We start from the raw sequence: 26,831 nt of genomic DNA on the forward strand, positions 1-26,831 counted from the left end.
TCTTTGCGATCCCATGGACTGTAACCCGCCAGGCTCCTCTGTCCATGGAATTCTCCAGGCAAGGATACTGGAGTGGGTAGCCATTCCCTTCTCCAGGGGCTCTTTCCGACCCAGGGATTGAACCCGGGTCTGCTGCATTGCAAGTGGATTCTTTACCACTTGAACCACCAGGGTATAGATACAGAACACACCAGGATACAGAAGATGCTAGGAGGGCTGTGCAAGCTGTCTAGGTTTTGGGAAGACATTTCCTTAAAGTTAGTTGGCTACACATATGTATAGCATCTAGAAAAATGATACTGATGAACTTATCTGCAGAGCAGGAATAGAGACACAGACACAGGGAAGAGACCTGTAGACCCAGTGGGGGACGGGGAGGATGGAACGAACTGGGAGAGCAACACTGACATATATACACTATCTTGTGCAGAAAGACAGCTAGTGGGGGGTTGCTCTACAGCACAGGGAGCTTAGCCTGGGGCTCTGTGATGACCCAGAGGGCTGGGATGAGGGGTGGGCGGGAGGCTCACGAGGGAGGGGATATACGTACATGGACAGCTGATTTACTTTGCTCTACAGCAGAAACTAACATGACATTGTAAAGCAATTATCCTCAAATTAAAAAGAAATTTAAAAATTTATATGGTCACTTCACAAGGAGAAAACCTTAATTCAACTTTATTACAGAAAACAGCAGTCCTCTTCCCAGCGTGAAGTCAGAGCATTTAGGGCTAGAGCCCCTCCTCTAAGGTCAAATGGACAATCTGCATCAAACAGTTTCAGACTGTTTCCTTAAGTTTTCACCAATAAAAACAAAAAACTACTGACATTTTAACTGGAAATTTTAATCCTTATCATTTGCACAGCTTAAAAAAAAAAAATCAAACAGCTACCTAGAAGTAAAAAGCACTACTTCATTAATTAGAGATACATGTTGTGGAGAAAACATTATTTCAATATAACCCTTGAAAAATGGTTACAAAGAAAATATTGGCAAAAGACAGCTGTTTGTCTGTATAAAAAGTTTATTATTAGCTAAAGGAGAAAAGTAAAAGTGTGAGATTTAGTATCTGGCAACCCAAGGACACGAAGAGGGAACTCACAAGTGAGCATACACACACACACACACACACTACACAGGATTGTTCTGGTCTGGCCATAATAAATGAGGCTCAACATGTGTGCCTTGCCTTTACAGAAAACCAGAACACCCGTGGGGGTGATAACGGACTCCACAGAGAGCACAGAGGCCTAGAGGCACTAGGGGCCTCGCCCTCCATCACAGCTAATAAACAAAGACGACACAGCACCCGTGTCACCTGATTCTAGTTCAGTGCCCTGCACACCTTCATTCCCTTAAGAGGGTGGAGGCCATAGGAAGAGACCCGTGAGCACCAAGGCAGAGCCTGGGCCACGCCACACACACATACATGAGAACTCTCTGCTATGCAAGACCAGCCCTGCTGTGCGGATTTCTCTAGGAAAATAGGTTTCATTAAAAACATCCAGGAAGGCGCAGCCAAGGGGAACATAAACTGCATATAAACACCAGCGGGAAGCCATCTGGCTCCCACGACTGTACCTTTGTCTGCATTTTGGATGACCGCCTCTGTCGTCAATAACTCGGGTTATCAGACTGCTCAGGAAAAGAGCCCAGGGTAAGGGCCAAACACCCCGAGAACGCAGAACGAGCAAACAGATCATCATCTGTCACAGACCTGCCAGGAAGATTCCACAAGCGCCTCCCAGTACAGCAGCAGTCACACGTGGTGGACACAAGCGTTAAAAACCGCCTGCTTGGAAATCCAGTATCTACAGACTGCGGCCCTCAACTCTGGGCTCAACGTGAGGCATGCCAAAGTTTTAGTCCGTCTCCACTGCAGTCACTATTTTCATTTAACTTCTGAAAACGCAGATGTGGTCTTTTTGTTGAATAAAAGGAAAAAAAACAAGCTGAAATTCAGAAACAGATATTTCCTGAAGTTCCAGGATAATATAAGCATGCACTATTTTATCAGAAAGTTTCTAAAAGGAAGACAGGAACAGAGAAAGATAAACAGAAGTTGTCTTTTAAAGAATTACTTCATGAATTAAAGTGATTCTTAATTTCTTTTTAAGAATTACTTTACAAATTACTGATGAATATAGGGATTTTGCAGGGGGCAGGGGGGAGGAATCATAACCATCACATGTGGTTATTTCCTGGGGGCTTCAGTTTTCCTTTCTAATTTCTTTAGCTGTTGTCTACTGACCCCATCTGGCAAAACCAGAGAGGAAGTTACACTGGCCCAAGCTTCTGACAAGTCTAAATTATTCATTTTATGTAGGAAGAAACTAAGAAAACAGAAGCTCAGGGTGGAAGAATTTGAGGGTTTCTTAGCTTAACCCTTCTACAATACATATGGTAAGAGGGGAACTCCGTAAATAACAAAAGGTCATGGCATTCCAGTAATAACTGGAAGAATTCATGTTGCTGCCTTTTCCTTGTTATCATAAAGATGCTTGTTAGGATTCTGATCTGCTATTACAAGTTTTATTAAAACTGAGATCTCTGCTTGTTTGCTTGTTCAATAGTGATACAAAGATTAATTATTTCAAAAGTGTATCCAGCATAACTGGGTAAGATTTTAAATAGAACAAACTTAGGTTTTTAAGTACAGAGTTGCTAAATACAGAGAAATGTCAGTTTAAACTATGCAAATCAGCCTTGATTGCTGTCTCTCATTCTTACTATCAACATTCAGAACTAGTTTCTAACTAAAGGGGGATAAAAATTACAAGGAGAGACTGAAGGACAGTTTTTAAAACACACTGAGAGTTTCATTTTAATTTACATCTGACTTATTCCGCATTTGTGAAGGTGACTACAGCATTCAAACAGTTTCAACTCTTTTGAATGTTCTCTGTCTGAGACACCTGAGTCTTTAGACTTGCTGTTATTTGAACATATTTGGGTGATTTCCACTAATAAGTGGATTGAAATGCAGAATAATATTGGGTTGCCATCAATGCAGACTGTATCATTCCTTTAACTTAACACGCATTTCATACATCTCTCTAAGATCAAAAGGAGAAGTCTAAACACAGAGATTTCTGCTACTGCTGGGCACGGCCGTTTAACTGCTTCTTTCAACCAGCCAGAGATGGCAGGAACCCCCTTTGAAGTGGCAGCACTGGTGTCCTTTGAAGCCCCCTGTCAATTGCAGAGAGGCTCTGGTGGGGCTTGTCCTGTAGCCAGCTGTCACCATGAAGGCAGACATGACGTATTTCCAGCAGTCTCACTTCAGTCTGTCAAGTGCCTCATTTCATAACCAGTCACCATAACAAAGGAGACCCGAACTCTCTGACACCAGAGCAACCATCTACAATGAAACTTACTAGGTGCATCTTGAAGGAGCCTGATTTAAATATTGGAATGATTACACACGGCAAAGAGATCAGGGCTGCGAATTTAACTATCACATCTCCTCAGACCCTTGAATGTTAAACATGCAGCTTCCATATGTTTATCAATAAAATGTTTCATGACAACAGCATCTTCCATCTTTGCATTGATGAAAAACGATGAAGGCTGCAGAAATCAGTGAACTGCTTTAAAAGCAGAGCTTACGTTGCTGACAACCAAACTTCCTTCCTTTGCTGCTGTTCAGCTGCTCAGTTGTGTCCAACTCTTTGCAGCATGCCAGGCTTCCCTGTCCTTCACTTCACACACCCCTATCCTGGAGTTTGTTCAAACTCATATGCATTGAGTCAGTGATGCTATCTAACTATCTTATCCTCTGCTGCTCCCTTCTCCTTTTGCCTTCCATCTCGCCCAGCATCAGAGTCTTCCAATGAGTCGGCTCTTCCCATGAGGTGGCCAAAGCACTGCAGCTTCAGCATCAGTCCTTCCAATGAGTATTCAGGGTCGATCTCCCTTAGGACTGACTGCCCTTGCTGTCCAAGGGACTCTCAAGAGTCTTCTCCAGCACCACAGTCTGAAAGCACCAATTCAGATGACATCTCATATTTCCCCATTATTTCACAGCACACGTTTCTCGTCATTTACTAAAGCTGTCCAAACTATCTCCAAGAGGAAAACCTGAAAGTAAATTGGAAAATTATGGACAGACTACGCTCCTGCACTGACCTAAGACATGCTCTCAGAGAAAGAAGAATCTGGTGGCTGGAATGATGCCCACACGGCCTGCCTGTTAGTAGGCTATGGCAGCCTCGGCTGATGAAGATGCTACAGATTCCAGGCCAGGTGAGGGGAGGGGACAAGTATTTTCTCAAGTGACAAGGATGAAAACTTGTATGAAGCATACGTATGAAAATGGTTACTGAGGCATGTCATCACTGTTGCCGGATCAACCAGGTAGGGTCTATGGATTCTGAGCTTCTTTGGGGCCCTGGACTGGTGGGACCAGCCCTCCCTATGGGGCTGTCAAGGGCCATGGTGGAGACAAGAGAAGTGTCAAAGCTGCTGATGTCTACGGACTACCTGTCTTTAAGTGCTGTATACACACAGCCTCTCCTGACGTGGCAGGTGCACCACATCACGCCAGCGGTCCTTCTCTGACCGCTCAAGAAGCTGAGGCAAAGCAGCTCGCCTCAGGTCACAACCTTTAAGTGATGGATCCATAATTCCAACCAAGGAGTCTAGCTTGAGAGCCCACTTCTTAAAGCACCAGGCACGACGGTTTCCCCGCAGCTCTGGAGGGACCTCTGAACCAGAGTCACAGCACAGAGTCTCAGCACCTGAGCCGTCAATCCTGCCTTTCTTGGACTCGACTCCCCTCCCACCAAAGGCGCCTAAGTTCTGCAGGATGAGAGCGCTTTCTCAGATGAGATGAAAAAGCCTGAGGGAAAGACTTGGAGGGTGAGAAATCAAGAGCTCTGAATTTGGATGGTTTCTAGTTGAGATGGTAGTGAAATACTGGAGTAAAGATACATGGCTGATATGAAGGAGACTTCGCTTGGATCTCAGAGAGAACTGGGCTGAAAATATAAACCTGAGGTGGTCACAATTCTACTACCATATAATACAGCTAACATTCTTCAGCAAAGCCTAAAGAATAACCTAGAATAGATAAATAAACAAAACCTCTTCTTTGCATGACACTAAATAAGACTGGGAACGTGCATAAGCCACCTCCTCCAGGAAGCCTTCTGTGGATCTCTCTGCACTGGATTACATGCTGCCCTTCCGCTTCTAGTTTTTTTTGTTTTTTAAGTGACAGCAGGTTTATTTAGAGAGACACACACATTCCACAGGCACAATGCTGTCCCTCTCAGAAGGCGAGAGTGGCCCTTCCTCTTCTACTTGTAAAGCCCTCTATTCAGATCCTGACCAGTGGCACTTACAAACGGAACCATGATTAAAGACAGGTTTATTCTCCAGTCCCTCCCAATAAACGTGAACTTCCTGAGGCACAGGCTGTATCCCATACCTTCTTGTTTTCAATGCTCAGTATCTGGAAAAATACATGGTATTCAATAAATGCTTATGGAAAAGGCAGCATAAGTGAAAGGATTTTATTTTCCGAGCATGACTGTCAATTTGAAAATGAGGAAAATATAATTTGCTATAAATACTCAGATCAGTACAGGATTAGGTTTATAAAACCATACTACAAGCTGCTACAAGCTGTCCATTTTGGCAGCAGCTGAAAGAAGGTGATGGGAAGGCTGGGGAGTCCAGTTACAGGCCTGTTGCCACACGGTCTCCTCCAGGCCGCCCGGCTACCAGTCCTGCTTCGTGGTGCCGCCTGGTCCGTGTGAAACAGTGCTCGCCGTGTCACGGTGATAACTGCTCTGAAATTGACTGGGTAGACTCACAGCCACAGGGGATTCAATAAGACCCTAAGAATAAAAAGAGGACACCGGGCGGCAGCCACTCTGCAGACCCCACCCGCCTGCGTCCAGCGCCACTTCCTCTGCAGTCATACCTGACAAACCAGTGAGGAAGACAGAACCGCAGAGGAACGTTTACTGCCTTCAGAAGCAACAGTCGAGCAGGCGAAGCAAGCAGGCGAGTTGTAATGAGGCGTGTGCTGTCCATACACACCAGGCAATCCACAAAAGGAAGCAGAATCACGTTTAAGTGACTGTGCTGCCCATTTTCACATCAAAGAACCAAAAACTACTGGCAAGGAGGTGCGCCTGCCTCTCCCTTCTGCCGGCCTGGCTGACCGGGAAGGGAGAGGACTTGCAAGCTGAAGGGAGCACCTCGGGGGATAACAGGGAGACCTGGAGTGGAGACGACACTGGTTCAAGGTGTCCTGCAGGCTGTAAAACGCACTTCAGTCAAGTGTCACTTCTTAGTTCAAATAATTTTTAAAATCTGCACAATTTTAATACACAAATAAAATTTTTTAAAAAATCTGTGTTAAAAATAAAAAAGATATCTAGCAAACCATTGGTAAAACCTCATTATCTTCTAGGTCAAGAATTTACACTTAACATACATGCCAAAGAATGGCAAAATGGCAATTTGAGAAAAAAAAAAAGAATACTGCTGTTAAAAATGAGCTTTGAAACTAAAATAGGTAGTACTGACACATATACACTACCATGTGTAAAACAGCTAGTGAGAAGCCGTTATATAGCACAGGAAGCTCACCTTGGTGCTCTGTGATGACCTAGATGGGTGGGACGAGAGAGGATGGGGATGGGATGGGGGGGCGGGTCCAAGAGGATAGGTGTATACATATAGCCAAGTCACGTCATTGTACAGCATTGCTATATATCACACGAACTGCATTGCTATATATCACAACATTGTAAAGCAATTATACTCCCCCCCAAAAAAGACAAAGCGATTTTAAAAAAAGTAAAACTCAGAACTCGTGCACATTAGTCATGTTGAGAGTAGATCTTTTCATTGTTCAAAATATTAAAAAATATACTTTAGGAACAGACATAAACCCACCTTACTGAGTGACAAGGAAAAAGTCTTGCTATTTTAGAGGTGTTCTTTAACATTTAGTTAGCAATGTGCTCTTTCAGAAAATAAATTCACTCTGGAAGAATACCAGCAAAGATATTTACAACATTCAAGCACTAAAAAACAAAAACAAAACCATGTCCAAAATTTTAACTTCATAGCAACACTGCTGAAGGCAGACATTGCTTCTAACCCCTGGCAACTCTGAAACTGGTTTACAAGAGAGCAATTTTTTACTCTGTGTTTGTACAGACTCTCGAATTGAACAAAACACAAAACCTGCCACAAGTTAAGCAGAGTGAAGTTTCAGAGAAGAAAACCATGTGAAAGAGAACAAAGCGAAGGTGAGAGGACCCCCTGAGTTTTCCCCTCAGAATGATTCCCTTCATCCTCTCCATCTGCAGACACAGGTGAGGGGAGGTTTTCCTTCCCTGGATCATCGCCCCACCTCCCTAATTGTGAGGCGTGGTCTCCACATAGGGCAGCAAGTAGCAGGAACACGGGTAAGTAAGGGGGTCCTGTAAGAACCCAGGAAAGGCAGAAGGATCATCTTCCTTTGATGGGTTTCCTCTGTTCGTGCTTTAAAAGGTTCTGTATTTTGTTTTAATGAGAGAGACGGTTCCCAATTTCCCATTGCTCCTTGAGAAATTCAAGATGCACATATCCTCCTTCTATCAGGATGGGCATTTCTTGTCAGAGGCTAAATTGAGGCAAGAGACAGAGATGCTGGACCTGAGGAAGATAATGAGCACTGGGGCTGACCAAAAAGTTTGTTCGGTTAGGGAATACATTCTTTGATACAGTTCTTGGTGAAAATGAAATGTAGGCCTTTTATTTGTACTGAAAACCAAAAGAACTTTTTGGCCAACCCAACAGAATGTCCCTAGCCAAAAAAGCCATTTTAAGATATTTCAAACAAATACTTGTAGATTACTTTGGTGCATACAATTAATACATTCAGGCAAATTAACAGTAGGAGTAAAAGACAGATTTAAAAAAAAAAAAGGACAGATGATGAAAGCTGGAGGACCGTGGATGAGGGTTATCAGGTCCAGAAGAACAGACATAAAAGTGGTGTCTTCATACCTTAAACCACTTAAAGCCCAAATGACGGGTCTCATGCAATATTTCACTGAACAGCTTCAGACAGGCAGTGAGAAGCAAAATGGTGGAAAGGATAAACAAGAAAGAGAGAAAGAAAAAGGCATGCAATTAAAAGCAAATTATTTACAACCACTTCAAAAGATATTTCCAGTTTCTTACATAGCTCAATATAGTCTTCCCTACAATCTAGCAATCACACTCCCAGGTATTTACCTAGATGAGTTGAAAACTGATGTCCATACAGAAACCATGGATGTTAACTGCAGCTTTATTCACAATTGGCAAAAATACTGGAAGCAACCAAGGTGTTATTCAATAGGTGAAGGAATAAGAAAACTGTGACACATCCATGTAGTAGAATATATTCAGAGAAAAAACAAAATAATCTCTCAGACCACAAAAAGATGTGGGATAACTTTCAATGCAGAGGCTGAAGGAAAGAATCCCGTCAGAAAAGGCTACAGGAAAAAGATTAGGGAGCGGGGACGTAGGAGGAAGGATGAAGCGGAGGAGCATGGGGAATTTTTAGGGACTGAATCTACTCTGTAGGATCCTGTGATGATGGATACATGCCATTAAGGACTCAGTAAAACCTGTAACAGGTGTAACAGAGAGTGAGCCAAGATGTAACCTATGGACTAGTTAATAAATATCAATACTGGCCCATCAATTTTAAAAACTGCATCACATCAAGGCAAGATGTTAACAGAAATGGAAACTGAGGTTTAGGAAAGCAGATGTGGAAACTCTCTGTACATTGCTCAACTTCTCTCTAAACTAAAAAACTGATCTAATTATCAATCAGCCCCAGAAAGCAAATTACAAGCAGCTCACACAGTAGCCTAAAAAAGAACATGTAACAGTGGTCTTTATACATGATTTATTACTAATTGTCAACATTTCTACATGATCTTTGGTACAAAAGTTGTTTAGTCACTAAGTTATGTTTCATTCTTGCGACCCCATGGACTATATAACCTGCCAGGTTCCTCTGTCCATGGGATTTCCCAGGCATGAATACTGGAGTGGGTTGCCATTTCTTTCTCCCGGGGATCTTCCCGGCCCAGAGATTGAACCCACATCTCCTGCACTGCAGGTGGATTCTTTATCATCTGAGCCCCCAGGGGAAGCCCCTGGTGTGGAAGACTTGTCACTAAATAATGATCCCAAGGCAGAAAAAAAATCTTGATAGGAAAACAAACCAGGGGCGGGGGCGGGGGGGGGGGGGCATTCTGAAAAGAAAAGGGAAGAATGTAAAAAAGGTAATACCCAAGAAAATTCCTCCTTGCCCTGGAACAATGGCTGACACCACTCCCTTCTCTGAGGTTCTCCACTACCCCAGGATCTGTTTAATAGTACATTAATAAATACTCAAATAGAAAGCGGACCACGGCATTTATCTACGAATAGGGCGCTAAAAGAAACTCATTCTGGAAAGACAGATTTTCTGTCAACCTTGTTAATAAATGTCAGTCTTTCTACACTTGACACTAAAGATACCACATGCCTGTGTCTAACATATGAGGGGATTGCCTGGTGGACACCATGACATGTCTGCTTTGCAAGGCACCCTTCTTCCCGGCTATGAGCTACCCTAGTTCATAAAGAGCCATGGTGGTCTGAGCAAAGGGCTCCCCAAAGATTCATGTTACCCTCTCAGTGAATACTTTTCACCCGGTTTAGCACTTGTGTTTCTCCAACAAAGAGACGGAAACAACACTGAGAGCAGAATTCTTTACCAAGTCACCTCGAGGTGGAGACATGCTGATCTGGGACTCCAGGTGTCATGACACCTATGTCCCTCACACCTGTCATCAACCTCAACTTGCTACAACTTTTAACTGCTCCTGTGGACAAGACAGACTACAAAAGAAACTTTCTGCTCTCTGAATCAGTATGTCTGACTCAGAAATGTGTATGTGTTCCCATCCCATTTAAAAGCAGAGTTGTGCTTAGTCTGGTAACAAACAGGCAAATTCCATTTCATCTCATCAGATGTATGTGTCTACATACACATCAATATACACAAGTCAGCCCCAGACACTTAGAGCAGAGACCTCTGCATGAACATGAATCAATTCTCACACGACTGTATTTCAATGCTTATTTAAGTCTGAATACTTACACTCGATGACACGTATTTGAAACCCTGCGAACACATGTTATGTACAGTTCACCTAGACTACACTGGTTGGGTTTTACCTTTCCTTTACCCAGCAGCATGGCCTGTAACTGCACAGAATCGCAGACCTGTTTCTCAGCACTGGTCCTGGCTGACTCCTCCTGCGCCAGCACCATCTCTCGCTCTGCGGTTATCTGCACACTCTCTCTTAGGGCTTCTTCCAGCTCTTCAATCCTGTCATCCTTCTTACGGAGACTGTCCTGGAAAACGATGGAAGACTCGGTGAAGGAGGCTAATTGGTTAACCCAAAGAGAGCCTATTTATCAAGAAAAGGGCTATCTACTGATAAAATGTTCTTCCCTTCAGACGTACATCTAGGACAGAAAGATGTGGACACAAAAGAGAGAGTAAGACAAGGGAAGGAAGAGTAAAGAAGCTCAAGAAGTATACTGTTATTGAAAGCAAAGCGTCAAGTGAATTAAACAAGAGAAACCTGTGATGGACTTTCTCCATCGACAGACAGAAGAATATTGTGTTAGGCAGATAGGTAGATAGGGCTTGATTAGGTAAAAACACAAAGCTGTTTTTGAACTACTCTCTAAACTGGGCTCAAGGCCAGCTTTGATGAAGCCTAAGTAATAAGACTCAATAGCAAAACATTCTCTTTCCCTCTGAAGTTAAGCCTAGATGAAAAAAGTTAAGTAAACAGCATGATCAGTCAGATTATATTCTACATACAGATTAGATTCTACATACATACTGTTGGCAAACTAATTTCTAAAAGAAAGAAATGAAAAAGATTTTTTTCCCTAATGAATTCAATAGAGCAAAGATTTTTCTCAATCTCATACAAGAAAACTACAAATGATAACTGGATGTAGGTAACTGGTCTGGCTAAAGATGAGTAATTTGGTTAGCCAACCAAAACCACTAGCCCTGATAATCTCTACAAACTAAGAAGGAAGTTTTGGGGAAGTAAATATGGATTTCTATCAGAAAGGCAAACATAGCCTATTACACACAAATATGAATTACTAGCTGAGAATTCTTATGGCAAACACTGTCCAAAGCTCTAACAAGTGACTGAAAATTACTGCAATGGCAACATTAACAAATTCAAATAGCACTTATTCTTCTACCAGTAGAGAAGACCAAACTGTGAATTGCAAGGAAAAAGAATTCAGGTTTGTGGTGGATCACTTTAATACCTAGGATATAAAGTGCTTATTTTTTATTTATTGTTCTATAACAAGTTACCACACACTTGGCAGCTTATAATAATGGAGAACAAATTGTTTGTCTACACAGTTTCTGTGGGTCAGGAGCAGTTTAACCTAACAGCTCTGGCTCCAGGTTCTCTGATGGGGAACAGCTGAGATGTCAGCCAGGGTTCAGCCTTCTGCTTCCCCATACACGGCGTCAAGTTGGTGATGACCGCTGGCAAAGGGCCTCTGAGGCTCCTCTCCCCATGGTGCCTGGCATTCCTCAGAGCAGGTGACCCAGGAGGGCAGGGCATCCATGTCTCTTGTTCCAGCTTCAGAAGTCACATGTTGTCATTTCTGACACTTTCTACTATGCACGAGGGCTGACCCTGACACAAGGCTACACAAGGGCTTGAGAACCAAAAGGTGAGGATGCTCTGGGGCCATCTTGGAAGACAGTTTTCATGGTACCCAAAGATAAGGCTCCAGTATAAGAAAAGTGGATTACTAATGAAGAATGAAGACAGAGATTATCAAAAGTGCTTCTGAAAGAAACCTAACAGTTTGGACAACAGAGCCCTTTCTGAAAAGACAGCTTTGGTTAGGAGATTATTTTAGTGTGGAAACCAAACAACACTAAATTAAAATGAAATCCAAGTATACCGAAATTGTGAAAGGCAGATATTCAGAAGACTTCATGAAACTTCATGATATCCAATGATATCAGCATATCATTGGATATGAGATTAGCAAAATATGCATTCTGTCAAGATTTAGAAGAAAACCTGCAATTGGCTTGAGTTCTAATGAGAGGTGTTGTGGCTATGGTAAAAAATAGAGTAATCCAACTTAATTCAATGACAGTTCAGTCCTAGGAATACACAACAATATGCCAATCATAGTTCAACTAAAAAAAAAAAAAAACTACTGGGTCACTGTCTAGATAGCTATACAATAGAGGTTTATTAATAAGTTGTTGTTGCTCAGTCACTAAGTCGTGTCTGACCCTTTGTCACCTTATGGACTGTAGCATGCTGGGCTCCTCCGTCCTCCACATTTCAGTGAAGTTCCTTTCTTTGGGGAATGGACTCATTTTTTAAAGAAAACACGAGAATGAAATATTCAGAGTCTTGTTGACCCCCCCTAGGTATTGCCCTCTGTAATCTCCTGATCCCTCATGAATTTTCAGCATAAAGTCTATCTACTCTTTAGGCAGACAGGAGGTAAAGTCACAAAATTCAGCCAAAAACAAATCTAATTGGAAATTGCAAAAAGAGGGCTGATTTGTCCTGTTTGGAGTTAATCGACTTTTTAGCATTCACTATCTGGAAGAAAAATATGAAACTGGCAGCCTGGGGTCAGGGAAGCTAAGCAGAGAAAGCAATGTACATTCACTGGCTCTCAAACTGACTTTTCACATGGTTGAACTGATCCGTGAAATCCTAAACTTAAGACATGTCCTGTGCGCTACAGACAACTCAGGAAAGAGCCAGGTGGAGACAGTAAAGGAACACGCTTTACCATTTTAAGTAGCTGCTGTCACTTCAAATGAAAGCGGAACCTGTATGGTACCTGTAGAATTTTATGTCAGCTGCCACAGATGACGTGTACGCTCATCAATACTAACATAGGCTAGTTCTCTGGCTCTGGATTAGGCACTGTGGCCTGCTGTTATGCCAGCTCTCCTTACTAGCGGGGATCCAGTGCGGCCCCTTCATGCATAGAGGAAAGGGTTGGAGGAGGAGGTTTCTGTGATTAGTTGGGTGGGGTGGGGGGGCGGTGGTTGGCGATGGGAGAGGGAGAAAGAAGAGCCGCTACTAAAGAATTCCTTAAACAGCAAGCCTCCTACACTCACACAAGATTAGGCACAAGCTGCGACAGCTGTAACTTTGCTCAGGCAATTCCACAAGAAGACAGGGCGGACCCGCTGGCAAATCCCATAATCCCACCCCCCTGCCTCCCTCCTCTGAACTTTGCTTCTTGACATCAGCTCTGTCAACATCAGCTTTGTGCCAGCTGTGAGACTACTCCCCACTGCATGGCCTTCACATCAAACGTTCAGAAAGAAAAACAAAGGAAAAAGGGGGAAAAAAAAAGGAACAGCGGCAATTAAAAATTAATTTTTTGTTCCCTTCAAACATCTCCTTCAAAATTAAAAGAAAAGACTCAGTAATACAGTAACATAAAAAGAGATCACTTGATACGGACAGATCTCATTAAACTTTTCTCATCAGCAGAAGGAAGGGCAGTGCAGACTTCATGAAGGACACTGGAGGTAACAGCCCCACGCACTCATCACCCTGTCCCTGGTCCTGCCGGTGGAGGTCACTCACTCGGGTAAACGGGTAATCGTTGAGAGCCGCTTCCTCTGGGGTGAACAGCACTCACCAGAGAGTTTAACTTGCGCTGAGAGATACTAATGTTAACCGCTATCCATCATCCTTAATGTGAAGAGACGGCACTTCTTTATCGTCCTCCACCCCACTGCTTACCCTTCCTTCCTCCTTCTCAACCCCCAAGCACAAAAATACACATGAGGAAGATTTCATTAAAATCATTCAACATGTCAGAATTCAATGGCCAACTTCTCAGATGTTTGGTTGGGGGCGGGGGGGTGTAAAAAATTGAAGCCAGATGCACTGATGAAGTCAATTTTAAGAAAGGAACGCTAGCCTAACACAGGGACAGAATTTGGTTTCACACAGACTACTTTTTATTTTAAGGAAATGCCTTGGGTTAAAACAAAAGATATGTTCTTCTCCGCTCTCTTTAAAGTCACTCAAATATCTCCCACAGTTCAATTTGTTGAAAATCAAAGTCAAAACAAAAGTAGGTGCATTTCATTAAAGAAATGGAAACATATACATGAAAAGCAATGCTATATATATATATATATATATATATATATATATAATGTGTATAGAACATCTAGGACAAACAGCCCCCATGGATGGCCAGGTTCTCATCTTGAAAATTCTGGTAGCTGACTATCAGAAGCTTGGGCAAGGACGTGTGGTTTACTTAATCATAGGACATCTCCTCTGATCAATAATGCTTATAAAAAGAACAAGCACACCTTTTCTAAGTCTTCACCAAAAACCCCAAAGATAACCTTTTACTTAACGTAATAAACAACTGATGTCATCTGTAAGAGGGTGTCTCTCGTCTCTGAGGTCTTGGCAAAGGGGCTGCATAGACACCGGCTTCTGCTCTCTGTTAAGGGCTCTCCTTGGAGATTTCACCTTCAAAATTCAGAGGAGGAGCTTCCACAATAACACAAAGGAAAGGATTAAACCATTTGTTTCACTGAAGGAGACCCCAGTACTTTTCAGAATTTTCCTGCCAAATGTAACGTTAACCACTCATCGTTTTATGGGGCACATTCCTGAAATAAGCTCAAATGATGTGACTAAAAGTTCCCATAGAATAGGGCTAAACTTAACTAAAGGAAACAGCTTAGCAGGCCACACAACTGTACTATCAGTAAACAATCTTTCAGTAAATTCCACTGGCCATCAGATGGAACCGAATTCTGTCCAGGGGGAAATGTATCTATTGAGGATATTTCAGACATGGCAGGATTTCTTTAAATAATTTTAAGACTTGTTTTTTTTCTTAAATGTAAGAAAGGGCACAGTTTGAGCTAAAAGCTTTAAAAAGTTACACACGTGTCAACAGTATGAGTAGGTGCTTCACCTGCAGGAAAACACAATTTTCGGATTAATTTCAGCAACTATCCACACATGTGTAAAAACAGATGCTGATTTGTATTACACTTTTCCTGTGTAATCCCTAATTCCATTTAATACGTATTGAGAACTCCATAAAACCCACCTATGCTCACATTCTAGACAGAAGAAGCCCTAAGAGGAAAATTAACCAAAATGGAAGAAATGATGTAGAATTAAATCTTTAAATAGGTTGAGAAGATCTGTTAAGAAGAAGCCAAAATTTATTTTTACAAAAACAAGAAGAACAGTAACATCTGGCATGTGACACATCATGTACTGTTTCTAGAAAGATGTCTATCTTAATTTTTTAAATGGTTTTCTTAAATAATTATCCCCATGACCAATGTTCAAACCAAGGATAAGTAGTCTTCATTTAAAAAAAAAAAAAAAAAAAAACTCTTACCAAAATGGAGGGAAAACAAATTTTGTAGGTAGAGCAAATAAAACGTAATTTTGAAGAAAAACACAGATGCTTCACTGATTCTGCACCAAGAGGAGAATAGGCCTAAATACATGAAAAACTGCTTTTTCCTATCTCCATCTCTACTTTCTCTGAACTTCGTCCTTAATATCCACTGGTCTCAGGAGAGCTGGTTGTGGAAGCCGCCATGTCTTTTCAGCAGGCCCATCAGTCTCCCTGACAGTGCCCTCTCTCAAGGTTAAATCCAGATACCCACCTTTGTTATAAATAAAAACAGAGCACCAAATGCTATTGACGTGAGCCCCCTGCCCCCAGTTCAGTCTGCCCTGCCATATTAGAATGTGGCTAAAACCTGCAGTTCTGTCAAAAGACAAAGTAAGTGTCATGGCTGAAAGAATAAAAATACATAAGGTGACCGACCATTCTGAACCAAGGGAGGATGGATGGTGTGTCCTTCGTTAAAATGTGAGAGGCTCATAACGGGTAACCTATGAAATTTTCAAGAATATTAGGATGCTAAATATAAGATCATTATACATGACTTTTAAAATCTGTAACTAAAATTTAAATTTAATATTTATAATAACTATAGCTGTAATTAATGAACAACTTGGGGCTTCCCTAGTGGCTCAGATGGTAAAGCATCTGTCTGCAATGCAGGAGACGTGGGTTCAATCCTTGGGTCGAGAAGATCCCTTGGAGAAGGAAATAGAAACCCGCTCCAGTATTCTTGCCTGGGAAATCCTATGGTTGCAAAAAGTTGGACACGATTGAGCCATTAACATTTTCAGTTTTTTTTTTTTTGCAAAACATTAAGAAAGGCTAAAAAGAAATTTTAAAAAATAGCCCTTAACCTAAGGCAGATATAAACTAGACAAAATGGGGGAAGGGAAGGGAGGATTAAATCACCAAGGAAGATTTCTAAAACAGGGTATTGAAAAATAAAAAGCAATAAAATATAATTAAACACACAGGCTGAGGAACAACAGGGAAGACAGTAACAAGAATAGAGTTCACCAACAAAAGTTCATTTTAAGCCAGACCTTTAGGTGGTAAAACTAGAAAACCACAGAAAGACTGTGCCTAAGCACAAAAGTGTACATCAGAAAACCAGTAAACTATATTTAAGGAAGACCAACACCACCAGGTAGTATAGAATAGGGTAGCTATGCTGGTGAGTATCTCACCTAAAAATGAGCTAGAAAATACTTAAAAGACTGAAGCTCCCAAGGCCAGGCTAAGATGCTTGTGAATGAACAGTTCTTGACATCTATCGATGAAACCGAAATCAATGAACAGTTTTCTGTAAAGAACAACGTGCAAAGTACAAAGACAGGGTTCCCAAACTCAAATATGCAAAAGAGAGCACACACACTAACAGCATGTAATAAATACAAGGTAAGAAAATGAGCTCTGAATTAAAGCAGAAACTGTAATGGAACTGCAACACAGTGTGATTAATTCCCACTGTGAGGAGTTACGCAGGCTTTACCACGCAGGGGACATTTGATCTGAACTTTAAAAGATGGGTAGGCTTTCAATACAAAGCTTTTCTAATCCCAAAATGACTATCGGTCAAAGATCTTCACTTGGCAATTACTCATGAATTGCACTGTGTCACATCTTTTCACATATCCAGCACACAAAAAAAAGTGCTTTTAATAAGCATATCTAATATTCACAGGGAGTAAAATAATTCTTATTTATCTCTCTCCTCACAGCACTCAGAGAAATGATAATTCCATAACGGGCTCTCAATAAACACTTACTGAGGACGACGACAGGTGTCGTTTAGTCACTAAGTCATGTCCAACTCTTGTGAGCCCCATGGGCCAGCCTCCTCTGTCCATGGGATTTTCCAGGCAAGAATACTGGAGTGGGTTTCCATTTTCCAATTTAGCCAATTACAGGGAAACATGGCTTATAGAAATGAATGAAACAACTTAGAACTGACTTTAACTAATACAGAGCTAAATTCCCGAGTAGTGGAAAGTTTGGCGAAACTCATTGCAGAATGTCAACAGAAGAGGAGCAATGATCGAAAAACATGACAGAGGGAAAGGCTCATCTCCAGGCTGTGCTCAATGTTTTATCATCCATGCCTGGCATCTGTGAGTATCGACTGGAAGCATAAAATGGTTTAAATGTCAGTATGCATGGGTTGTGGCAGAGATCCTTTAAAGATCCATTGTGTAACCATGTCTTAGAACAGTCACATATATTCAATGCATCTAAGCAGATACTCCGAAGATCTTGGAAGGTGCAGTGAATCTAGGTGAGTGTCCGACAGAAAACTGGTCAAGGAAAGTGTCTGGATGAATGCAGGACCATCTATGACACCCAAGGTCAAGAGGTCAGAATGGAAGGCACCCCCTTGCCAAGCCCTGAGGGTTGCTGAGTACCCTCTCTTGACCATCCTGGACACGGTGGACCAGAGCGTGCATGGATGCTGCCCTCCTTCTCAGCCTCCCAGAAGCATCCCCAGTCTTCCCCTGACCTCAGGGATGCCGTACCTCCTCTTCCTCTCCTGCCTCGTCTGGCCTCCTCATTTTCGTTTGCTTTGAGCACCTCTCCTAATTACTCTGGCTCTAAACAGTAAGGATGCCAAGGGTTCAGCTCTAACTCCATGTTCTTCTGTCAGTATTTTATCTCTAGAAGCTGTCTGATTCTTACAGATCAAAATGTGGTTTCTGAGCTCAAGTCTCCAAAATTAACTTGACACCAGGCTTCTCTAAACTTCAACTCTGCACACCCCACCGCTGGCTCAAACCTCCATTAGGAAAGCTCTCAGACAGCTTCACTTGTTGGAAATTGACTTGTTCTCTTTCCCTGGAGAACCTGGTGATCTCAGTCTTGGGGTTAACCCATCTTATCACTGAGCATCGGCACACACAGAGTTCCCGACACCAAGAGCCTATGAGCCATTCCCGTTCCTGCCTCTCCCTTACTGCCCACATTCCAATCTGTAAGACAGTCTTGCCTTTTGATCTAAAAGTAACACATCTCAAATTCGCTCTCTCTTCTTTCCTCTCTTCACTACCAGAATGCTCTCTCAACTCCCACCTTCATTCTTACTACAGGGCCTCCTACTGTGATCTGAGCTCCTTCAGAGGTGAGACCTTGATCATCTTACATCATCACTATTTACACAAAGCACATGTGCAACACATATTTATTCACATATACTTTCTTTTTAAAAAATATTTTATTGACTGCACCGGATCTTAGTTGCAGCCTGGGTGATCTAGTTCCCTGACCAGGGATCGAACAACCCAGGATCCCTGCTTTGGGAGCATGGAGTTGTACCCACTGGACCACCAGGGAAGTCCTGGCATATAAATTCTTCATAACCACACTTATTCTAATCTATATCCAAATACTGCAAAAAACAGCACTGTCAAAGTGCAAAGCAGATCCTGTTCAACTTTACTTACATGGGCACAGACTCATGGATATTTATTTCATAGGATGGATTAAATTAAAAAACTACTATTGCTTGTTCTTGACTCAGCTTATTTCAGCACAGGACATATTCCTCCAGGTTGGCTGCATGGTCTTCCCACAGCCATCATCCTTCAGCTGAGCTCATTCCCACGCTCTGAAACCACACGGTGGTCAAGACTCACGTGTCTTTCCCTGCCCCAGCCCTGCAATCGATTGCTTCTGTAAGATGCCTCAGTTCATTTTACTGGAGGAAGGTACGCAGAAACCAAAATCTGGGTGTTGGGTGTACTTACGGCTTCTCAAGTACAGAGGCAGGAAATACATGGATTTATAATAACCCTGTGCAGACACACACCAGCATCTCTGTACTTGTTTGTCTGCACATAAATTTAACACTGTGAGTTCTTACAAGTACTTCTAATTCCAGCGCTTTATGTCTTCCCACTTTACTCACTTGCAACTTCCTTCTTGAATAAAAAAACCCAGCCTTCATTGTCTACAATGTATTTCTTTATCACAACATTTATATTCTAATAATGCTCTTTTGTCTTGAGCTTCACAGTATTCAGGAAAATGGCTCCCAAAGCTCCTTAGGTTCGTTCCTGCCTTCCCCACTCCTGTGAGGGTGGTTATGTTGCTCATTTATAAAACTGGTCCATTGGGTAGTGTTTGTCCTCCCCCGTGGGGTTCCCCCAACCCCACATCTCGACTGGTTTTGTTTCTCTAGTTTTTAAGAGGATGGGAAACAATTTCGGCTGTTAAGAGTCAGAACTACACAGAGATACGTGAAGAGTCACTTTCTCCTTCAACTGACTGCCCATCCCTTTTTCCTCCTTTTCTACTAATCCTCTAACCACTCCCTTAGGCAACTGATCCCTTTAGTTTCTAGTTTATTGTTCCTGTTTTCTTTTGCGAAACCAACCTATACTTTCAAAAATACATACACAGATTGTAAAGAATGGCAAAGAACAATCAAAGTCAATGATGAAGGAAGGGAATAAATGATGATTGGGAAGGAATATACATATGACTTCTTGGATGTCAGTCGTGTTCCAATTCCTTGAGACAGTTACTTTACATGTATTACTCACACTGTGCATGTGTGTGTTTTATGTACTTTTAAAAATGTGTATTATTCTTCAGAATAAAGAAAGTTAAATGGAAAACTAATAGCATTGCTTTGTGGCAAAATGTAGCCAGAAAGAATGAGGACACCAATGAACTTAAGACCATAACTGACAGTCGCTGAATAACGAAAGGTAAAAACCAACCTTCTAGTTTAAATCAAGCTTTCCTCTTCGCGAACAACAACAAAAATACTATGAGTTTATTAACATGATTAGCAGAATTAATCTCTAGAAGCCAAGGTGGCATCTGATAAAAATTAATCATTAATCATCAAAGTTCAAAACATTACTCATTACTATAAAGGATGTCTTTTTAACATGATGAAGAATATTTTGTAATACTAGAATTATTATGATACCTACACTGGAAACACTAAAATAATTCCGTCCCTCCATCTCACCTATTTCGTGAAAATTTCAGGTAGATGGACCTGTATGTACATTCAGAAACTTAAAAACAAATTCAGGTAACGAGAACTTTGTACAACACAAACCTTCCATCAACTGCTTTCCTACCCCTTGGTCCCCGCCAAGGGTTCTACCCTCAGCCACTTCTCCAAGAATCCTCAGGGTCCCTCAGTGGGGACTTCCATTTAGAGGTGACCTTAGGGTGCAAGTGATACTCACCACCACTGGGGTGTTACCTGCAATGACATGGTTAAGAAACAAGCAGCAGAGCTCATTAGCAGAAGAGCTGAGATCAGAACTGAAGGACCCCACTTCAGTCCAGCGCTGTCACATGTTCGAATGAACTGCATGCACGTGCATCTCACATATGGCCATCAGTTATCATTTTTCATAACCTTAACATCTGTCACTTACCAAGAACCTTGGAAAGTCCTCATCCACTATAAATTAGTCTTATCTGTATGTAATACATAAACAGATAATCTGACTTACTTATCTTGCCCAGTTATATAAAGAGGAAATAAGAGATGACACATGAGGGCACTTTTGGTGTTATCGTACCACCTAACAGATGATGAACAGGGCACATTTTGGTTTACAAAGACAGGATGGTAGCAGAGAACAGTAGGTAGGAGTGTGGAAGGGGAGAATGAGACATGAAACAGGTAAGGGGGCTGCCATAAAGAAGGGCTTGTCTTATGAAACGAACAAATATTCTCTATAGCTAAAAACAATGTGATCCTAGTCCAGAAATGAGGTTAAACTGAAATCCAGAAACAACCTAATTATTACACAATTTCATAAAACACAAAGATATCAATTCAAACTTAGGAGCAGTGAAATAACTTTCTATAAATACTCTAGTGAAATTGTTAGCAAAGAAGAAAAACATAAGATCCTCACCACACAAAATAACCTAAAATTATTTAAATTAAAAGGTTAGAAATGAAAGACAGAAACAACTTAAAAATATTCATAGGTAAATATATATCTGTTCTCAAAACAGGGATAAACTAAGTAAAAAACCCACATGGAAAAAGTCATCATGAAAAAGAGAGATTTTAACTATATTAGTTAAACAAATGAAAATATAAGACATGAAAAAACACTCAGCCCTCACTGGTAAATCAGATAAATATAAATTAAAACAAAAATTAAATATTTTCCACCCATCAGATTGGCACTAAAAAATAAAAAAAAGAGGAAAAAGTTTATAGTATCAACTGTTGTTGGCAAGAGTGAGGGAAAACTGGTAGTGGCTTTTTTCAAAAGTTGGTACATTGGAGGAAATTCATACTGTTTCTATAAGGAGTATGTTATCAGTAAAAGCTATATAAAAGAAGAATGAAAAAAGGAATTAAAAAGTCAGATTTTCATGTCTGAAGTGAATTTGTTATAAAGCCTAAAAATGGCTTCTACATAACAGGTAACTCCTCCAAATCCTCCAGTAAAGATTTTGTGACTATGCAGTGTGGCATAAACATTCTATCATACCAATTAGAGAAACACAAACTGGCAGTGGCTAGTGGTCTCGGCAGGAGCTTTAGAGATCTCCACTGTCCACGGCATGCTCTAAACCTTAAACCTTCATTCAGACAGGCTAGAGATCCTGGAAGTCTCAGTTCAAATCTCAGTTCAAGTCTCAGCTGAGCTGTAAGTGGCTGTGTGCATGTGGGTAAGTAATTCAATTTCTCTGAGACAGTTTCCTCATCAATAAAAAGTGCAAAACACCCTGACACACACCAGATGAATGATGTGCTTTACTGAAGGAAAAGGCCAATTGATGCTGACCACCTGAAGACCCCGTTGAGCCCGTGGACACTGAACTCACCAAGCAGGCAGATTCCCTCCAGGAGACGATTTTCTCCCTTGCTCAGGTTTCCTCAACAAAGCTGTGCAATAAAACTGGCCTTTTCTATTGAAAGCCTCTCCTTTACTGCTAAACAGCTGGACTGAGAGGAAGGTAGCAGGCAGAAGGAAAAAGAGGTTAGAAGGAAAAAGCGCAGAAGGTGAGGATGCAGAGAGCCACGTGCCCGTGGGGAGGGCCCCGCCGGCCCTGGTCCCCTGCCCAGTCCCCCGCCTGGCCCCTCGCCCACCTGCAGCTGCTGGGAGCTGTCACTGAGGGTGTCCTCCCGCCGCCGGGCCTCCTCCAGCATCTGGGCGCTCTTCTTCTTCTCCACCTGCTCCTTGTGCTTCAGGCTGGCCACTTTCTTATTCTGGTCCTTCACCTGCCTGTGGATAAGGGGAGAAAACCCAAGCTCTTCGTATACGTGCACAGGCAAGGTGTTTATTAATTGACACCACGATGCAAGGAAGAGCTGAGAAGCAGCAAGAGTTCCTGATGTGAAATCCTCCCAACCTGGCCAAGCTCTCCATGCCAACAGCAGCTAGCTGTTAACCAGAGTGCTCCGGGAGCACCTGCGCAAGTGAGTACTTTGTGATGAAACATAGAACGGAAAGAGGCCTGGGACAGAGTGAGATGGCAGAAGAAGGAAACCAATTCAGAGATTTTTGCTGGCATATGAAAACAGGCTCTTGACATCAATGTGATGAAACTGCAGAATGGCTGATGAAGAAAGGTTTGTAACACAACTCTAATTTTACTGTTATTAAATATTTTCAACTTTCAAAAAGCTATATGTAACACTGTTTAGTCGCTCAGTTGTAGCCGACTCTTTGCAACCCCGTGGACTGCAGCACGCCAGGCTTCCCTGTCCTTTGATGTCTCCTGGAGTTTGCTCAAACTCATGTTCATTTAGTCGGTGATGCCATGCAACCATCTTATGTAACATATATGTATATAAACTTATGGCATAAAGATCTAAGGCCACAGCTTAAGCAACAGGTCATTCCATCTACTTCTGAAGCCCCCTATTGGACTCCACTGCCTCTACACTAGATAAGAAGACCAGACCAAACTCCAGGTCATAGGTAGAGATTAATCTCATTCAAGAGTGGAATCATGACTAACGATCAAGAAATATATGTAAGGCGCAGCCCAAGAGAACCTGGGCTCTGCAATGCAAGAGGACCTACATCTACCTGAGCTCTGACACTCTGCTAAGCCCATCACATTTTCCTTACTCATTAAGGAGACGAGTATTTAGTGGAACTACACTCTCACATATCAAACACTAGGAATATCAATCCATGTATAAAAACAGTTTCTGCTCTCAAATATCTCCCAGGCATCCGAGCAAATACAGGATATGCTAAGTGCTAGGAAAGGACCCCGGGAAGGGGGCAGGGGTGGCAGTGGGGATCAGGAAAAGCTTCCTGGAAAATGACCTGCCTCTGAACTTCCTGAGGGATTGGTCCAGGCTACTAGGCAGAGAGAAGAGCGGTGATAAAGCCCTGAAAAAAGGAGAGTGTGTCCCTCTGGGGGAAGCCACACTCAGTGTGACTGCGGCATAAAGTTGGACCAGCAGAACAAAGAAAAAGGAAGCCGAAAGTAAACAAAGGCCATATAACTGTATCCTGCTGAGCAAGGAAGCTGCAGTTCATCCTAAGTGTGAACGACTTAAAGAAGGGAAATGATACAATCAGATTTCCAAACTTCTGGAAACAAATCGAAGGGGGATGAAGTGGGGAGGATGTGACAATTAGAAAAATCCACTCAACTCTGCCCAAAAGTTGCATCAATAAACTGAACTAACAATGAGAAAACAAGCCACCGTGGTTTATATCTAATTAACATCCTTTAAAATCAGGTAATGACAGCCTGTGGCACGTTCTCTCACACTCATTGCTTAATCTCCAAACTAGATCTCCACGGTTTGTCAGATAAAGTACAAGACGTTCAGGCAAATTCATATTTCAGATAAATGACAAATAATATTCTAGATAAGAATATCTCAATATTCATAGGATATATTAATACAAAAAATGTATTCATTCCACCTCTGAAATTCAATTTTAACTGGACATCTCAAATTTTTATTTGCTAAATCTGGCACCCCTACAGGAACTCAGTTCAGTTCAGTTCAGTTGCTCAGTCGTGTCTGACTCTTTGCGACCCCATGAACTGAAGCACACCAGACCTCCCTGTCCATCACAGGAACTCAAATCGTGACTAAATGAAAATTAGTCTTTCCTCCCTTCTCTACTGGATTCACCAGCTTTAGCTCACCTATAGAACACCAGGTAGGTATCTACAACTGCGATCTAGAAAAACGTTTACCACTTCTCAATGTGTGATGGCGTGAAACTCAACTCTTTTCAGTGGAAGACTTTGGTGGATCAGCACAGGTCTGTGTTCACATGCTTATTTCTACCAATGTATCATTCAAAACAGTAAGACTATGTTATTTAACTTTTATTACATAACAAAACAGGGACTCTGGGCTTAACACAGTAGGAAGCATCCCATAGATTGCAAACATTTGTTGTGAACAGAGGTCTGCAGAGGTCACGGCTAAATAAAGCATGAGTAATAATAATACTGAGCCCAATCTGTTTAGATCTAAGAGTGACAGAGATGACATTTACAGGCCTCACTTTCTCAATGTCTTGCCTTTCGCTGAAGCTGCTGTTATACAATAAAAAGTAAAGATGAATTGTGGACTGAATCCTATCTTTTCGTCAATACATGGGATCTGTTCTTTGTACTCATTCTCTGGGGTTAATGTCACTGAACAGGAACTAACGAGATGTGTATCTAAGGATTCCGAGTGTGAACCTTGAGTCGTCATCACTCTAAATAATAAAATCTTTCTGCTCTGTACTGAATGGAAAGGTGGACAGAGGAGGGCAGGGTAGGACAAGCAAGGAAGAGCAGAAACAAACCAACCCATTCAAACTGGAAAAGCTTAGCAGAGACACAAAAACACAAACACTACAGGTAACTCACTATTAACACAAACAGGCTAGAACAAACAGTGGAGGGTTAAGCATCTTGCCCAAAGTCATATAATAATCTAAACATCTAATCCATCAATAAATTAGACTCTCTTGATGGCCTATTCAACTGGACTTAACCAAACCGTAATTAAAATATCTCTATGTAGAAAAAAAAATAATGCACTAAATTCTACTCTGAAGTGAAAAGAGGATTTTTAATATACTATACAGCCAAAATGATCCTTGCCACTGGAAGAACAAAACTTGTTGCGTTTTTTATTACTTGGAAAAAGCTTATTTAGGAATAAGTATAGTTTAATGGCTTTTACCACCAAATAAAAATGAACAGCTAACAATATTATAATTAACATAACTTGTAACTCAGAGAATTATGTCTACACCAATGACTTCCATGGAAAGATTCTCCTGGAGCCTTTCATAATGGTTTGTTTAGTAACATTTAGATCAAAACATGCAAAAGACAAAATGTGGGACAAAGCAATAAAACTTCTCAGTAAAAATATGAGCACACCTGAAGCTTAATTTAGAAAGTCCTCACACACAAAGCAAAAACCTTCATGATATTTTTCTACTAAAGCTGACTTGTGTTCAGATTTGGAATTACTTATGTGGTACCCTAACTGATTTACTACAATGTGGAGAAAATGTTTAAAGCAGAAAATTGGAAAATCACTTTTAAAATGCACCATTTGTGCTTGCTACTTTTATTGCAAACACTTAGGATTTCTTCTGTAATGAAAATGGTTTATTCATGGACACTTCCGTAAAAATGTTTCCACAAGTTTTATTTTTTTTAACAAACTCATCATACTAACAAAGCTGCTTATTTTTAAAGAGAGTCAAAGGTGGTTAACAAATCTTTGGTGGTTAACAAGTCAAGTGACAGATAACTTAGATGAAAAGGAATTTTTTTACAGAACATTAAGAAATGTGTAAAAGATGAAAAGCAAAACAGGCTAAAAACTGTCAAGGAGGTGGTAAGAGAGCTGGCAGAAAACAATGTCACATAAACTATAGAAGCACAGTTACGAAAAGAAGGGAGATGGTCACTAACCTAACCTAACCCAACCTAACCGACAGGTTTTAGACAGGTTCAAGACAAACAAGGCTACTCAATCTGGCAAAGGGTACATCACTGAGGAAATTTTAGCCTGGCAATGAGAGAAGATCCCAAATTATATTGCTCTGGAAAATGAATGGGAAGTGTGAACGTGGAGGCATCGAGCATAAATGATTCTTTCAAAAACTGTGCAAAATGCGAAAGAAAAAGTAAAAGGTAAAAGTAAGACACTGTGGTGAACTGAAACCAAGGGAAAGATGATGGAACGCTTGCTCACACGTCTCCTTAAGGATGGGGAAGACTAGATTATGCTTTATGTTTGGGAGTCTGTGGGAAGGAAAGAAGAGAAACAAAGGAAATGAGGAGGAGCAAGAGGAAGATTCAATTTATGGAACAAGGATTTGAAAACTGGTCAGAGGGAAGG

At 41.5% G+C, this 26,831-nt stretch overlaps 1 protein-coding gene across 5 annotated transcripts in view; it reads right to left on the minus strand.

The window, feature by feature from the left end:
• Positions 1-26,831, minus strand: part of ERC1 (ELKS/RAB6-interacting/CAST family member 1) — a 270,574-nt gene that overhangs the window by 130,649 nt on the left and 113,094 nt on the right. For all 5 annotated transcript variants that reach the window (XM_061124651.1, XM_061124648.1, XM_061124649.1 and 2 more), the window contains 2 exons: positions 22,584-22,719; positions 10,283-10,414 (listed from right to left, as the gene is read on the minus strand). In XM_061124651.1, the coding sequence (XP_060980634.1) occupies positions 10,283-10,414; positions 22,584-22,719 (268 nt within the window). The remainder of the gene's footprint in view (positions 1-10,282; positions 10,415-22,583; positions 22,720-26,831) is intronic.

This window comes from Dama dama, chromosome 22 (genome assembly GCF_033118175.1).
Source record: "Dama dama isolate Ldn47 chromosome 22, ASM3311817v1, whole genome shotgun sequence".
Classification (NCBI taxonomy): Eukaryota; Metazoa; Chordata; class Mammalia; order Artiodactyla; family Cervidae; genus Dama; species Dama dama.